The sequence below is a fragment of the Alosa alosa genome, chromosome 22 (genome assembly GCF_017589495.1).
Source record: "Alosa alosa isolate M-15738 ecotype Scorff River chromosome 22, AALO_Geno_1.1, whole genome shotgun sequence".
Lineage (NCBI taxonomy): Eukaryota > Metazoa > Chordata > Actinopteri > Clupeiformes > Clupeidae > Alosa > Alosa alosa.
The window spans coordinates 15656725-15674334 of NC_063210.1; the positions used below are offsets into that span (position 1 = coordinate 15656725).

General features: G+C 42.9%; 1 protein-coding gene across 1 annotated transcript in view; it reads left to right on the forward strand.

Annotated features, from left to right (window-relative positions):
* pcdh15b (protocadherin-related 15b) overlaps positions 1-17610 on the forward strand; it is a 215784-nt gene that overhangs the window by 98343 nt on the left and 99831 nt on the right. The window contains exons 14-18 of the mRNA XM_048233553.1: positions 3302-3451; positions 5023-5216; positions 10984-11116; positions 11832-11911; positions 14933-15026. Coding sequence (XP_048089510.1) covers positions 3302-3451; positions 5023-5216; positions 10984-11116; positions 11832-11911; positions 14933-15026 — 651 coding nt within the window. The remainder of the gene's footprint in view (positions 1-3301; positions 3452-5022; positions 5217-10983; positions 11117-11831; positions 11912-14932; positions 15027-17610) is intronic.

Below are 17610 nucleotides of genomic sequence, written 5' to 3' on the forward strand. Positions count from 1 at the left end.
GAACTGAATTTGTATGTTTGTGTGTGGGTGTGTGCGTTTGTGTGTGTGTTTGTGCGTTTGTGTGTGTGTGTGTGTATGTGTGTGTGTATGTGTGTGGGTGTGTTAGTGTGAGAGGGGGTGAGAGAGAGAGAGTGAAAGAGAGTGTGTGTGGTTGTGCATCAAAGTGTATGTGTACATCTTTGTTGATGTATGTTTGTGTTTGTGTTTGTGTTTCGCTTCTTATAATCCTGTGTGCTCAACACTGTCAACTCTCTTCATTGGTGTGTTGATCTAGTGCAGCCTGACTCCTTTCTGCGTGTTTTTCCGCCGCTGAGTAGAGGAGTTTTCATCGATACTCGAGCCACTAACTGGCACATTGCTTAGCCCAAGGAGCGCTGCCTTGTCAGCTCTTAAATTGAGAAGTGCGAGGGGTGCCGCACAGTTGGGAACTGGAATGCCGCCAAGATGAATTTGGTGATAGTTTTCCATTTATCTTAGCGCCGGCTCCTCTCCTGTACACAGCAAGGAACACTCGTGTACATAAACAAACACGCACAGACGCGCGCACATGCACACACACACACACACACACACACACACATACCTCTCACATCAGTGTGATCAGAAAGGGAAAGCTCCATCATCTGCGTTGGTCGAAGAGAATGTGGTCAGAGAAAGCGTCTGGATAGAATGCATTTGTGGAGTGGTGCAGAGTCAATATATTTCCACTATTCCCTTATCCCAATACCATTCCCAGTAACCAGATTGGCCTCCTGCTAAGACAACAATAGTGTGATGCTGTGTGTGTCTCTCTCTCTTTCCTACTGGATGTGTGTTTGATCTACTCTTGTGTTTTCATCCCCTGAAATAAGTGAAAAGCAACACCACCAGAAGCAGCAGCAACAACATCAAAAACATCAGTAACCAAAACAAAAAAAGAAAAAAAATAAACAAATAGATAAATAAACCTGCCTAAACAAAGCAGTGTTGTGTCTGGTTGTCTGGTTCCCGCAGACGCAGACATGGAAGCGAGACGGCCTTTGAGACTTAATGAATACCGATGCAGCTGTGAGTGCCCGTAGCTCTGTTTGATGAGGAGGAGGAAGAGGAGGAGGAAGGGGGGCGGGAGTCTGTCTGAGTATTCATGGCATTCAGGGCACTGATCTTGACACTGGCTGATTCACAAAAACTGGTGCCGTCGGTAGTGCAGGTGGAGTAAGGATGGATTATGATGCTAATGCCTCGGTCCTCTCTAATACAACGGCAAGATAATATGTCTCTAGCTGTTATGGAGAAATAGCGTAGATAGATACAATAGATAGATACAGTAGATAGATAGATAGATAGATAGATAGAGATAGATAGATACTTTATTGATCCCCAAGGGGAAATTCAAGAACTCCCAAGCGTTCCAGACAGGATAGGGTTTTTTGTCAGACTACAAGGTTAGGTGCCAGATAATAGTCACTTTTTAATTTTAATTTTAAGTTTATTGCATGCCTACAGTAAGTAGCAAAGCACCTGTTCGGAAAAAAAATATTCAAACAAAATTACTAAAACATGCACAGCAATTTATGTGTTGCAGAATAGCATTTTGACTTTCTAGAAGATGGTTTCTGGAGGGTTAGGATTTTTACTTTTCTTTCTTGAAACCAGTGAGGACCTGAAACAACACGTCATCTCTCTCTCTGCTTAAGCTCTGCGTGGGTGATGACAGACTGTGATGAAAATGACGGCCTTAACAAGGCATGGGATGGGCGGGTTAGGAAAAGGACAAACTCATTTATCTGAGGCAGACAGAGATGTACCTGTGACAGGGGTACAGTAGCCCAGGAGAGTCCTCGCCGTGTGGCGTGAAGAACAAGGAGTACAAAGCACGTTGGTTTCATCTCAGTGTCAGAGGAGAATATATGTCTACTGCTCTTCCCTGCTACCTCAAGCTGCCAAGCTGTAAGGTTGCCTGTAGTTTAGTGTGTGTGTGTGTGTGTGTGTGTGTGTGTGTGTTTGTGTGTGTGTGTGTGTGTGTGTGTGTGTGTGTGTGTGTGTGTGTGTGTGTGTGTGTGTGTTGTGTGTTCAAGATTGTGTTTGTGTGTGTGTGTGTGTGTGTGTGTGTGTGTGTGTGTGTGTGTGTGTGTTTAGTGTGCGTGTGTGTGTGTGTGTGTGTGTGTGTGTACGTGTTTTGTGTGTTCAAGATGTGAAGACTCTGCTCTGAGCTCAACATGTCTGTCATCACCAGCTTGGATCATTTCAGATGAGTCATTTAGCATAGGCCACACAACCTTACCCATTCAAACTGTAACTCCCTCTCTCTCTTTCTCTCTCTCTCTCTCACGCTCGCTCTTGCTATCCCTATCTCTCTCTCTCTTTCTCTCTCTCCCTCTCCTCTCTCTCCCTCTCCCCTCTGTGTGTGTGTGTGTGTGTGTGTGTGCGTGCGTGTGTTTGTTCCTCTGAGGCTCTGAGAATGAGAGAGATGGCAAGCCACAGCCTCTTGTCACCTCCTCTTCTCTCCCCTCTGCTTCTATTGTCTTTTTTCCTTCTTTGTGATCCTCACAGATCATTGTGGCATCTGGAAGCTTACGGTGTGTGTGTGGTTGTGTGTGTGTGTGTGTGTGTTTGTGTAAGATGATGATGATGATGGGGCAAATCTCAACTGCAGGTACTCCGCCTGAGCAGCATTCATTAAGGCTGGACAGTTTAAGCAGACAAACCTGGCAGCCATCAGCTAATGAAAAAAAAAAAATGCCTGCTCAGGCTATTGAATCGATGCTCTACTAAGCACTCATCGCCTGCTTTGAATGTACTGTTATTATGTTTTTCAATTATTTAAATTATTTATTTACTTTTTCTTTGTTTGTTTGTTTGTTTGTTAATGTGGGTTTATTTCATAAAGCACATGCTGTATGTAAATATATTGTTTTCTTTTCCTTTAATCTCATACTGTATGTTTCAGACACTCTCTCTTTAGGAGGGCATTTGGTGTGTTTCCAAACCACTTACACTACATTAGTTTGCTTCATGGCTCGTGGAGCTGGCAGAGTTTGTCACACTCAAACGACTGTGACTTGTGGCGCCTAGAGACACCTTATATTGCATCCCAGTCCCATTCCATTCCCTGCCTCGAGTTCACCTGCATCAGCAAGTTCTGATCACTGCACAGTCTGAAAGATTTTTTTTTTCTCTGTGTATCTGTAAAATAGTTATTTTTATGTTTAGAAAAACTATGTTTTTTTTTTTATTCTCTGTGCTGATCTCATGGGTAATTTTTCCTCCCTCTTCTCAAATGTCCTCTTCATTCTCTTCCTCTCCCTCCTCGTCCCCACAGATGATCGCCTCGGATGGCGTCCAAGAGAGTTCGCCGGTGACCGTCAACATCACTGTGATCGATGCCAACGACAACACGCCCACCTTCCCCAACGTTTCGTACGGCGTCAACGTTTTCACCGACATGCAGCCGGGAGAGACTGTGCTGCGGGTAATCAATAGTCAAACACACTCCGCCACCGCAGCAAACACACTCCACTCACTTAGACTAATAGCATTAGTGAGGCCTCGTTTATACATGGCATACAGCCAAAATAATTGCCAAGGGGCTCTGTGCGGCTTTGGGCTCAGTGCAGTTTTTTTTTTTTTTTTTTCGTATCGTTTTTGGCCATGCTTGCTTGTCAGTGCTTTCGGGCTGCGGGCGGATAATAGTCTATTTTGCAGTCAGACCATGGCTACTGAGTCAGTTGGTGTCTTCGACATGCTGGCACAAATGATCGACATGAAAGGTCACGTTCGGTTTCACAGCTTGAAATCAAAGGGCTCTTGGCCTCAGAGGAGCGGTGGGGGAGGCGAAAGACAAGTTGAATGCCGGGTCGATAACGCGCTGAACCCGCTCCTCAGATGATTTGATTTAATAAGGTGTTTTTCTTTGGAAGCACACTCTAATTTAGGCTTATTAACCCAGATGGTTAACTTTGCTCGAACAGCCCTAGAAAATGAACCCTAAGAAAAGTGTATTAACGAGTTATAGGGACAGTTTCGTCTTTATTTAGGGACGCTTTAAAATGTCTTTTCCCCTCTTGTCGTGTTACTGTCAATGTCATTTGAGGCCTTTTTGAATTTTTAATGTGGCTCCATCATGTGCTGTTTTTATGTCCTCTATTTTTTGTTTTTCTCCCTGCTCGTCCTGAGGTATTTGTTGTGTTTTGAATAAAAAGTGGGTCACAATTTTTAGGATGGCCTCACTCCATTTTTAGAGAACAATGAGAATGAATAATGGGTAGGAAGTAAAATTTCACGACTTTAGTCATAAAACATTTTCCAATTGTGAGAAGTGTTAATAATGTGTCATTTAAAAAATAATGTATAATGTATAAAGTGTAAATATGAATGTTGAAATATTCATGGTTGCATTTATATTTCATTGTATTTCATTTCACTCTTATAGTTTATTCAATGCCTGAATGGTACTGATAAATACTGTCTTTGTTAGGACAGAGCCCCAGACTAGGTTGCAGTCATATGTGGGAACTCTTTAAACAAAGCATATAGTTGGGTCTGTTTCAGTATATTATTGCCTCTCCAGGTTATAGTGTTTAAACCAATCAGCTCAAATTTACTATTGAAAGTCCAGGGGATTCAGAGCTTGACATTAAGATCTTTGGTGCCTCTAACCATAGATATCAGAAAGATAGATGCCGCATTGGGCTCCAGAACGTACGTATATAGCGCCACCATCATGGTGGGGGCAACAATCACTGGAGGCTAATGGAGATACAGTGCCTCTTATTGCCGGCAAGTGTTTGCCCCCAGCAATATGATGGCCACGTTTACTTATGTCACTTAATAGAACTCGACGGACAATGTGGTATCTGGCTTTCTAATATCTATGCCCCTAACCACATATAGGCCCAGTGCCCACAGTCTGGCCTGAGGTCCTGTCCCAAACCCTCTCCCCTATTCATTTCCTGTCTCCCGTCCACCATCCAACACAAAGGCTAGAAAAGCTTTGATGTCTTAGAACTATTATTTGTGAACCAGCTGTGATGTGTTTTTCAGCTAACGGCAGTGGATGCGGATGAGGGCCCCAACGGCCAGGTGACCTACCGCATCCTGGCAGGAGACCAGGGCCATTTTGTGATCGAGAAGCACACGGGGGTGATCAAAGCCATGTCGGGCATCAGTCTGGCCGTGGGCCGCACCTATGCACTCACTGTGGAGGCCATGGACAATGGCCCCAAGGCCCAGAGGAGGTCAGTGGGACTGCTTTGTAGTTTTATGGTCTAGTCCAGTCATTCCCAAACTGGTCCGCGGACCACTAGTGGTCCGTGAGGGTACTGCAGGTGGTCCGTGGAAAAGCAAAATAAAATATAAAATAATAAATTTTTAAACCTTTATTTTACTAGGAAATGCTAACATATATTCTAAGAATATGTATATTCATATCAAATTTAAATGTAAATTAAATAGTAAAGTTATTGTGTGATTATTGTGTGACTAAAAGGCTAGTGGCGCTAGGCTGTGACGTTCAAGTGCAGTGCCGCTAAGCGCTAACGGTTAGAAGAACTGGTTAGAACCACAACATGGATCGGTGGATGGCAACAGGTTCTCTGAAGAGAAAAGAGGCAGATGTTAACTCTAGTTCTACTAATAACAGTGAGTCGGGCCAGATTCCTCATAAAGGTACAAAAAAGGAGGGTGAAAAGAAAACTTATTCTCTTTCTCTGTCTCTCTCTCCTCCTTCTCTATCTCTCTCTCTCGCTCTCAGACAGACAGATGTTCTTGTTACTGTAACGTTATACATTTAATAATATATTGTTAAGAAAATACGTTGTTGAAATGAACTTGATTATGCCATCGGGCGCTTGAGTAAATAAATAAATTAAATATGTGGCAGCCGTGCAGTAAACTTTCTTTTAACAAGCCTGTTGTATCCGCCCTTTTACGAGTAGCCTATGTGTCAATTAATATTAATTTCTATACAAACCAAGACGGCGGATTCCTAAAGAAACGCAAACACCCACCCCATAAGTGTATTTAAATTAGCTATGTACAGTGACTCGAAGAGTCAAAACCGCTTGGAGCTCCAGTGGAATTTTTTATTTCACAACGAGAATTCAAACTCCGAGCATGGTTCCAATTTCTTGGGCAGTAAAAGCTCACGCTAAGAACCAGCCTAGATTTTGTTCAAATCTACACACATATGGCTACTGAAAATGTAAGGTTAATTTATCAAATGCTATTTTGAAGTATTAAAAAAACATTTTTGTTTTAGACATATTGGTGCTTTTACGATAGCCTACTGATGTGATGCCCAGTTATACTGTAGGCCTAGTTTTAGTGCTAGTAGGCCTATTAAGAGGTGCAGATTAATTCAGGTAGGACTGTGTATAGACATTTTATTAAGGGTATTATGAGGTGGTCCGCGAAAATTCTTCATTACAAATAGTGGTCCACACACACAAAACATTTAAAAACCCCTGGTCTAGTCTATCTTTAAAGGAACCGTATGTAAGAAATGTATTTCAATTAATCATAAAATGGCCCTAATATGTCACTAGACATTAAGAAATCATGTTAATTTCAAATACTTATATCACTGACAACAGTAGTCCGGCCAGGATATTGTAATTTAAAAAGTGAAGTTGCAGCCCTCAACTGATGTTGATGTTGTGTCACTCTGTGTTTTGGCCTGATGCTCCGACCTCCACCTATCTACTAATCACGAAGTCAGTAGTGTTTCGGCATCCGGGTTGGCAACCTCGAGTCAGGGGGGAGGGGGAGGGGATACACCTCTCTACAGTAATTTGAAAGTGATTGCAGTACCAGTTTTGGCCACAATCTTACATATGGTTCCTTTAAAAAGGCCGTTTTGCTGCTGGCACTGAAAAGAGCTTTAAAATGTAGTATGAAATACAGTGTTTCTGTGTAGTGCTGGGTCTCTAGCCTTGGGTTAGAGGCACTTGTCCGGAGAATTGAACGGAGGCATGTTAGTGCGAGTGAAAAAAATATATTCCTACATCCCATGATTATCTGAAAGGGATGCCAAATAGGCTTCCATGCAAGGTAAGATAAATCGAGATGAAAGAGTTGGGTTCAGATGTGATGAAGGCCATCAGACTACAGAGGCAGTCTTCCAGGCGTTTTCTCAATGAATGTCCCATCCAACAGAAGTTAGAATGATCTAACAGTGTAAATATCTGCATCTGTTTTCTTTTGGAAAGTACATTTTACTTACCTGTGCTGCCAAGTTAGGTATTCCAGCATGACCTTAAGTATCAGAGTCTTTCTCAATCCCAAACTCTTGTCTGTTGTATCGTCAGTTCAGTTCAGTTCATTTCAGTTTATTGTCATTATACAGAGCAGAGTCAGTGCTTGATCCTTACATTTAGCAAACAGTCCTGACCTATTGTATGATCTTGATTATATAATGATATACCATAGCGGTGTCTGCAAGACCCACTCTTGCACTATAGCTGCAAGATATCACAGGACCTCTCACTTGGCTGGTCATGTTTCTACAGTGCTCCTAATTAGGCTTAAAGGCACACTATGCAAGATTTTCACCTTTATGAACCCAATTTGATGGTAAACAAACTTGTAATAGGCGAGAGTGGCGCCTCCGCCAAATCTCGCGAGAATCTTGAAATATTACCTTGTCATTGTCACCTCCACAAAAAAAAGCATTTGCATTGTGTACAGTGGGGATAAGTCGCAAAAAGCTTGCTATAGAAGCTTTTCAATAGCAGAGTAACATATAAATACATTGTGACTCTAGAGAGAGCTCTACAGTTGCCAAAAATACCTAAACCTGCATAGTGTACCTTTAATCACTTGGGGAAGTTAGAGAGATGATGATCAGCGATGGACTCATCAGATGGACTTGCTGTTCCAAATGGTATTGAACTCAGTATCCCTCAAGTATCAGCCAAGATATCTCCCAGGAGAATATCAATTTTCAATTTGAGACCGTAACCAGGTGTTACTGTCCTCCTTGCCTCGCTCTGTTTTGACAAGAGGTCCTGCAGTCTAGGGATATATGTTTGTGTGCCTCGCTATCCTTGATCCTGATCCTGATGGAGTTGCTTCTGACAGTTGTGTCGTGGACTATACTGCCTCAAGGGATTTGTGTCATAGTTTGGACAAAGGTGACTGCTAAGATGTAAAGCTAATGCAAGCTAACTTTCAGCAGTGTGTGCTCCGATGTAATTTGATCTCAGTGGAAAGCAGATCAGGGCTGTGGGCGCTGTGATACTCCTAGCCTAGCTGACTTACATGCTATTCCATACATGTTGTCACAAAGCCAGAGATGTGTGATAAAGAGAGGTGATGAATTTTGCATGATCATAATGGAACCTATTTACTGGTATTCTCTACACACTTTCTTTCGTTCGCACACGTTCTTTCAAACCTAGAAAAGTTTGTAAGTAGTAAGTATTATACTGTATATACTGTATAGCACATTAACATTTTTAGATAGGTAAACAGGTTGAAAGGCAATGGCAGTGCATTAGTGTAAGGAACTTTAGCACCTCTTGGAGACATACTGTATATATGTATTTGCGGAATCTTTTGCTTGACTCTTTTGGCAAAACATATCTCTATTGCCTTGTTCCTGTAAGGAGCATAATGTCTTTTGAAGGCATGCATATGTATTTGTGAAATACATTGCTTGACTCTGGCACAACACATCTCTGTTGCCTTGCTCATCCAAAACACATTACAGTAACACCTGTTGTAGGCATGCATATGTATTTGTTAGAATTATTTTCCCGACTCTTTGGTACAACATTCCTCTTTTGCCTTTCGCAGTTCCGTTTGTCTGCAAACACTGTTGTTAGCCCTCGGCGCTATTTTCATTTTGAAATATCATGTGGTGCAGCACCAGTTTTGCGAGCCAACTGTGAAATCATGCACATTAATTATCCTGCCATCAGTTCATTAGTATGTTTAGTTTGGAGCGTAGCTGAAATAATTATCCCGCTTCAAATATGTTCTGCTTATGATTATCTGTCACCTCCAATCCCCTAAATGTTCATTAGGAGACTTTTAAAGATATACATAAGGGATTTATGTTATGTAATGTTATGCTACACATGTGCAGAATAGCAATTTGTGCAGGTCTTTCATCTATAGACTACTGCAGCACTGAATACCACATGAGGCTAAGGGCAGAGGCTCTGTGTGTGTATGTGTGTGTGTGTGTGTGTGTGTGTGTGTGTGTGTGTGTGTGTGTGTGTGTGTGTGTGTGTGTGTGTGTATTTGCGGTGTGTGTGAGTGTGTGTGTGTGTGTGTGTGTGTGTGTGTGTGTGTGTGTGTGTGTGTGTGTGTGTATTTGTGTGTGTGTGTGTGTGTGTGTGTGTGTGTGTGTGTGTGTGTGTGTGTGTGTGTGTGTGTGTGTGTGTGTCTGCTTATGTTCATATGTTTAGTTGGTATATAGGGTGTTGATGTTATTCTGGGGTTCAGGGGAAATGGGAAGCTGTGTGGCTGTGATGCCGTGCCGATGCCGAGGGAGAGGCAGAGAGTCGGAGACGCTCCCTTTCTGTCCCAGCCAGGACTTCACATGTGGTGGCACGCAGCGCTGGCTTGCTTATCCACTCTGCCCAACCCCACCTCCCATTTGTAAATCAATACAATCCTGAGGGTCTGAGTGATTCGCTTCATTCCCCTCCCCTATGGGCTATTCTGGAAACATCCACCGACGCCATGCCAATAGTGCCACTTGTCCATCTGCCACTCAGAGAGAAAGAAACGAGTGACTGTTTCCCACCCTTTTATTTCATCCCTTCTTGAGAGGGAGAGAAAGGAAGAATAGGCCATGGTTTGTCTCTTGGGACCAATTCAATCTCTCCTGCTTTACACCAGACCCAGTTATTATGGGTGGCCGCAGAATCACTAAGGCTCCCGAGCAGCCTTGTTTTTGTGTGCATTTGTGTAGGGAATGTGTTTGGGCACCTCTGCACTTGCATTGTAGGAGGAAAACACATCCATGTGATGAAAACAAAAATAATAATAAAAAAGCAAACAAACAAAAAAAAAAAACACGTATGGTCTGTTGGACATGAAAGGTTTTATGGAAACAATGAAAACCTGTTTTTTTTTTTTTTTTATAAATAAAAAAAAAAAGGAAACCATGGAGGAAAAGAAAAAGGAAAAAAAAATCAGATAATTGAAAAACCAGAAGGTGTAACGACGCTGGCCAGATGGCACTTAAATATGGATAGTCAGTTGCAAAAGTTTCTCTTTTTTTTCCCGGAGAGCAAAAACAAAATGACCTACGAGATGCTGGCTCTTCCAGAAACACGTTGGACCACATCCAGGTCGGCTACGCGCCACCTATTTGAAAAAAGACCAGCCACCCTAGGGAGAAGCAGAGGGGCTTAAAAGTGTGTGTTTTGCCAGCTATTGTCACACCTGAGTGTTTCTTTAAAACGATGAGAGTCCCGTGTGACCATCTCGGTGTTTTATCCATTTATCTCCGGGCTCTTCTCAGAAAGCTGCTCTTACCTCTTTACTTTAAGCTTCCCGTAACTATCGGGCTAGGTCATGCATCAACAAACTTGAAAAAAACAAAAAAACAATGAAATTGAGTAGTAATAAATCGTATATAATAGCTCATGCTGGAATGTATTTCTTCTTTATGTGAGCTGATGAACTACGCTTGTCACACAAGCTACGTCTGTTGATGTCTTCCTCTCTCTGGGGTTCATTATGGTCAGTTCATTTTTTTTTCTTGCACAAGTGTTTTACTAGTGCACATCCTCATAACCAATATTTGCAGTTTATGGCCTGTCTGTATGTTTTTTTTTCTATTCAAGACAGTATGTTTGTTGGTGCCTTGTTTGTTTGGATTTAAGACTGTTCCTTGGGTTTGTTGCCTTGTTTGTTTGGGTTTAAGACTGTTCCTTGGGTTTGTTGCCTGGTTTGTTTGGGTTTAAGCCAGTTGCTTGGGTTTGTTGCCTTGTTTGTTTGTTTGGGTTTAAGCCTGGCTTGACTGTACTGTATGCTCTTGGTCTCCAGGAGCTCCATCACTACAGTGTACATTGAGGTGCTGCCGCCCAACAACCAGAGTCCCCCCATCTTCCCCCAGCTCCTCTACAGCCTGGAGGTCAGCGAAGCAATGATAACCGGAGGCACACTGCTCAACATCCAGGTGAGGGGACAACACACACACACACACACACACACACACACTGAAACACACACACACACACACACACACACACACATACTAAAACACACACACATACTGTACACACCAGTATGCACGCATGCACACGTGCACACACACACACACACACACACTGAAACACACACACACACACACACACACACACACACACACATACTAAAACACACACACATACTGTACACACCAGTATGCACGCATGCACACGATGCACACACACACACACACACACACACACACACACACACACAAATACACACACACACAGACATTCCAACACATAGCGAAAGGTGTGTATAGCCAAGAAGAAAGGAGCAACATTGTATATGTGCTGTTTCACCTACACTGACATTGGCAAGCAGACACACACACATGGAAACCCCAAATATAATGATCCACACTGGTCAACATACAGGTGAAGATCATTCACACAGAACTCCTCACACAGTTTATATACCGTACCACCTTACATTCATGTGTCTGCTGTTTCCAAAGTGCTGTGTCTGCTATTTTTTATAACATGCTCTGGACATTGAGGGGTAAGCTCATTCCACTAGTTCCGCAGAGAAAAGAGGATTTGAGCTTTTAGGCATGATCACAATCTGATAGTTGTTTTTTTTTATCCCCAAGTAATGCTATCAGTGCAACACTTTACAAAAGACCTTGTCTGTCTGTGCAGGCTACAGACCGTGAAAAGGATCCCATTACTTACACGATCCAGAGGGGCAATCCTGACGGCACCTTCGGACTCCTGCAAGAGTAAGCGATTTTTTACCCCCTAAAGTGTATCTCCTCCATATTGGACACTGAGTGAAAGTTCTGCTGCTTCCTCCTGATGGTACAGGCAGGGCTACGGGTAAATCCATCTCGAGGAGGTCTAACAGTTGTTTTTTTGTATTTCAGCATGGCACATTTATATAACCTCCAGGCACTCATCATTCCCATCTTCTCAGTACACACACACACACACACACACACATCCGTGAGGATAGTCTCTTTATATATATATGTATACCTCTCCAAGCCTAAAGAATGCATAATTAATAAGGAATAAATGAATGGAAACACATATCATTGGGATGATTTGGGGGAAGGAGCAGAAGCAGGGTTGCTCATTAGGCCACGATATTGGGCTTGGCAGACGCCGCGTAGCACGAATGCTAATGTGTTGTGGAGGGAAATATACTTAAACAGTTTGCGTACACTGAATCATGCCGGGTCAAATGTTTGCATCTGCAAGGCACCTCCAAGCAATGTGGTCTCGATGGGAGGACTGCTGAATTTTCTCAGTCTCTTTCCTTTCTCCCTGTCTCTCTCTCTCTCTCTCTCTCTCTCTCTCTCTCTCTCTCTCTCTCCCCATCTCTCTCTCTCTTTCTGTCTCTCTCTTACTGTTTCCTTCTATATCTTCTCCCTCTTTCTTCTCTCTCTCTCTCCCCATCTCTCTCTCTCTTTTTCTGTCTCTCTCTTACTGTTTCCTTCTATATCTTCTCCCTATTCACCTCTTGTTCACACCTCTCTCTCTCTCCCTCTCTTTCTCTCTCTCTCTCTCTCTCTCTCTCTCTCTCTCTCTGTTTCTCTCTTACTAACTCCTACTTTCTAATAAGAAGCAGACTGCAAGGCAACCCTGAGGGGACAAAGGGGACTTCAATCATTGGCCTAAAATTCAAATTTGATCAGCGGCCTCTGCTGCAGTCGCTGCAAGTAGACATAGGTTGGAGAAAACACTATAAAATATTAATCAGTCCATGTCACGATTGCCCCCTCAATAACCAGGCGAATAGAAACTGTTCAGTGTGATGATGGAGGTATGTGTGTCTGTGTGCCTCTGTGGGGTGTGTGTGTGTGTGTGTGTGTGTGTGTGTGTGTGTGTGTGTGTGTGTGTGTGTGTGTGTGTGTGTGTGTGTGTGCTTGTGTGTGTGTGTGTGTGTGTGTGTGTGTGTGTGTGTGCACATGCACCCGTGCGTGCCTTTATGTCTTTGCCTGTCTGTGTGTGTGTGTGTGCTTGTGTGCTTGTGTGTGTGTGTGTGTGTGTGTGTGTGTGTGTGTGCACATGCACGTGCGTGCCTTTATGTCTTTGCCTGTCTATGTGTGTGTGTGTGTGTGTGTGTGTGTGTGTGTGTGTGTGTGTGTGTGTGCACATGCACATGCATGTGCGCGCCTGTATGTCTGTGTGTGTGTGCACCTGTATGTCTGTGCCTATGTGTGTGTGTGTGTGTGTGTGTGTGTGTGTGTGTGTGTGTGAGAGAGAGAGAATGATCATTTGGTGCACTTAGTTCCAGCCCTCCTATTCGTTTTTGTGGATTTAGTTTTTAGTTTAGTTATTATGACGTCTAAGCCAGTAACCACCGTGATCATGTTGTGTTTGTCTAATGAAGGCTTTTGAGTTTGTTTGTTCAAAACTGATCATTTGTGTGACTGGTTAACTAGTTTAACTCTCTAGGTGTTTATTGCTATGCAGTATGTTAATGAAAAAAGGGCTAAACCATCTAATCTTTTATTAGCCTTTTATTGTTCTTTATTAGTCTTTGGTACAGATCAGCTTTCTACCCAGTCTTTTCACACCTGGCCCGTCTGTGCCCTCCTAACACATTGCCATGATGAAAAGCAGAAAACCGCTGAAGAGTGTTTCCTACGGCGTGGATATAAATGGAACGAGCAGTGTTGAGGAGACCTTTGAAACAATAACATCAAGATTGGAACAGCTCTCGAACAAAAAAAAAAATTCGAACAAAATAATCAGATCTGTGGAGTGACCCCTGCTTTTGTGTCTGTCTGTGTTTTCCGAGCTGTGCTCATTTGCATTTCTGAGTCCTCCACCAAGTGGTTGGCGCTTCAGTAGCACTTCTGAGCGAGCTGATAGAAAATGTTCCGTTCTGTTCTGTTCTGTTCTGTTCTGTTGTTCACTGATTGTGCGGAGTCCTGCTGTTGTGTTAAATGATCTCTCATATTCCTTTGTTAATGCTTTTGATGGGCTTTAATGGAGGGCCGGTTTGGGGTGGCTCTGTCTGAGTGTGCGTGTCTCCTCTAGTGAGTGTGTGTGCTGTGTGTGTGTGTGTGTGTGTGTGTGTGTGTGTGTGTGTGTGTGTGTGTGTGTGTGTGTGTGAGTGTGTGTGTGTGTATGCACCCAGTTCTGTAACAACTCCACCAGTACATTTAAAAACTTCCATTAAAACAAAAATTGTCTACTCACTATACAAGCTTTATTTTCCTATCACAAATCAAATATTTCAATGAGTGCACTTGACAAAGTGATTTTTTGTAAAAGAACTGAAGCCAATTGGCATATCATTTGACATTTAAAGCACTTTCCTTTCACCCTGTATGATGTCTGAATGGCATTCTTAAAGGCTACAGTCCAATACGCGAGAAACAGGAAGCTACTTTTGCCAACTCAGATGGAGACTTTCACTTCAAAGCTTATAGTCTATAGCCTTATATAATTAATCACATATGGATTCATAATGGATTTAATGATTAATAATGGATTTAAAGCCCTGTCATAATCCCGATATAGTATGTATTATGTTTATTAGAACGCCACTGAGATGGGGAAGGCTGAAGTCTTATTCCTTACTCCAGAAGTCCCTCTCTAATCACCCAATAGTGGCATTGAGTATGTCATGAAATCTCGACGGAGCTTAGCCACGGCTGTCAAACGCATTTCCACAGCATTTTACTTCAATATCACAGTGGCCTCGTTTTATGTGTATGTTTTATTTGTTTATTTACTTACTTGGTGGTGTGTCAGTGTCTTGTTTGTGTTTGAATTTATCCATGTAGATCTGGACTCCTGCTTCTGAACAAGACGCTGGACAGGGAGACGACGGATCGATACACACTGGTTGTCACGGCGTCCGACGGAAAGGCAGACGGGGTATGTCATGACCGCTCCCCGGGGAAGCCTTAATACCCCCACTCACCCCCACCCCTATCCCCTACAGGTGTCTGGAAAACTAATCCCCACTGGGTTCACTGTCAAGAAAATCGACTGAAACTGCAGGGTGCTGTGCTTTCTCCAGACACAACCCAGCTAGCCTATTAAGGCTCCAAAACCTTGGCTGCATTGCCAGTGATTTTGAAACTGATACATGCAATGCACATGCATGCTGTTTTGCAAAGTTTCATAACATGCAAGAACTAGCAAGAACATCATTCTAACCTCCTTTGTGACTGACTGAGCTGTACTGGTAGGACCGAGTGCCATCGCTGCGGTGTAGTATGCGCTCTGAATACCTTACCAAAGAGCTTGGCATTTAGGTGTCGCAGTCACAAGCTGCAGGGATCCTTTAGAAACAGGGCTGAGTTCAGCTTACGGCTCTCTCCCTTTGCTATAGCAGGTCTTTCCTTTATGTAACACTACTCTTTGTTCCTGTCGGATGTGAGGGGGAACAAACTTTGTTTTTCTTTTTTTTTGCTATGCAAGAGGAAATAAAAAAGAGATTGAGAGATGAAAACTTTTTAATGTCCTGGGAATAAGCCAGAACAAGCTTGCAGCTACCTTATGAAAAGATGATCCCAAGCAAAGCAGACACATTCACAGTGGGTAAGTTTAGAGATTATAGTCTAACACAACTGCTAATAGCAATTCAGGCAATTTCTTCAATAATGGAGCGATTGTGGCTTTATTGTTTTGCAGACCAGACAGGAGCTAATAGAAGTGCATTCAAGATGTCGTATGTCACTGGTTATTGACTGGTTATTGACATTGAAGCGATGCCTGCAGTTATCTATCTTTCCTAGACGGAGGCTTCTAGAATGTCTTTAGGCAGTAACATTGAAAGCATCTTGTGCTTATTTATCATTGCCAGTCTAAGGCTTGCCGAACAGGACAGCCAGGCGGTCTTTAGAGTATCGCATGGCCTACCGGAGTTGTTTATTCAGTCTACCATGCAGTTGACCTATCAGTCAAAGGGGCCCATTAGTCGGTCAACAAATCGATCAGTCAGTCATCAGAAAAAAGCAGTAGTTACTTTTTCAAGTGACTACCCAAGTGAACCTTTTAGCCTTTCAATCGCTCAGTGCATGCGATCATTCATTTATCCATGCCATCCATCCATCCATCCATCCATCTAACTATCTAAGCATCCTTCTATCCATCCATCTCTTCATTAATTCATCTTCTCATCTATCCATCCATCTGTCCTTTTCAAGTCATCCCTTTATTTCCAATCAGTTGCCCTGACCCGCTCTTCCCCGGCTCTGGGCTCTGATGCCTGGGCCCTGCTGGGTGTTTGCGGTGAGGCTGAGGAGCGGAGAGCGTCCGATCTAAATGGAGAAGAATGAGACACCGCAAGCCCCCCTGCCGCCGAGTAATTACATCTCCATGATTGAGATGAATGAACAGTGCACCAGTGGGCACACACTATTGTGTGTGTGTGTGTGTGTGTGTGTGTGTGTGTGTGTGTATGCACACCGGTGTGTTTATGTGTGTGTGTGTGTGTGTGTGTGTGTGTGTGTGTGTGTGTGTGTGTGGGTGTGTTTGTTTGTGTGTATGCACGCTGTTGTGTCTGGGTCTGTGTGTGTGTGCGCGTGTGTGGGTATGGGTGTCAGTGTGGATCTTTGTTTCAGGGTTTGTGCTAAGATGTTTCTCTTACCAGCAAGGTATCTGGAAAGAATTGATTTCATTGGATGATTTTTGCCAGTGCAAGTTAGAAACGGATATACAGTGCAGCCTATGTAAAATACATCTAGGTTGACAGGTTTGACTATTGTGGGCTTTTGGATATAGGATGGGCAACTGACTCCACTGTGAAAAGAATATGTCCAATTTTTAACTGTCTATTTGTAATAGTCTGCAGTTGTAGCTGTGCACCCTAATTATGCTTGACACCACTAAAAAATGTAATGCTATCATACACATAAAATGAAATAGCTAAATATTTTAAACTGAAGAAACTTTCAGTTTAGCTTTTCAAGCATGCACACTTTCCAAGCATTCTAAATTGAAAATATCTACAGAAATGCATTATTTACCATTGCTAGTTGAGTCATTGTGAATTTGTGAAACCATATTTCTTACATACGCTATGACACAAGTTATAGCCTCCAACTCAAAAGCTATTATCAAAGCAAATGCACTAGGAGATGAGATAAATCATAAAAATTATTTATTTACATTGCCATGTAGCAATACATGGTTTGGGCAGACCCAGTGAAGTTGAGCTGCCCCAGTGAAGTGAATAAGCCCTCTTACCCTTCCTAAGGTTGCTGGTTGTCAAATTATGAGCTGTCAAACAAGCCCAGAGAGCCGTTGGTGTCTTCCAGTAGATTATGACAGTGGGTAGCAGGGAGGCCCCTGCCCAATCTATCATGTCTCATATCCACATAGTGTCTCTTTTAGAGAGAGAGAGAGAGAGAAAGTGGTTGGAAGTGTGTGTGCACGTAATAGAGATGTGTGTGTGTGTGTGTGTGTGTGTGTGTGTGTGTGTGTGTGTGTGTGTGTGTGTGTGTGTGTGTTT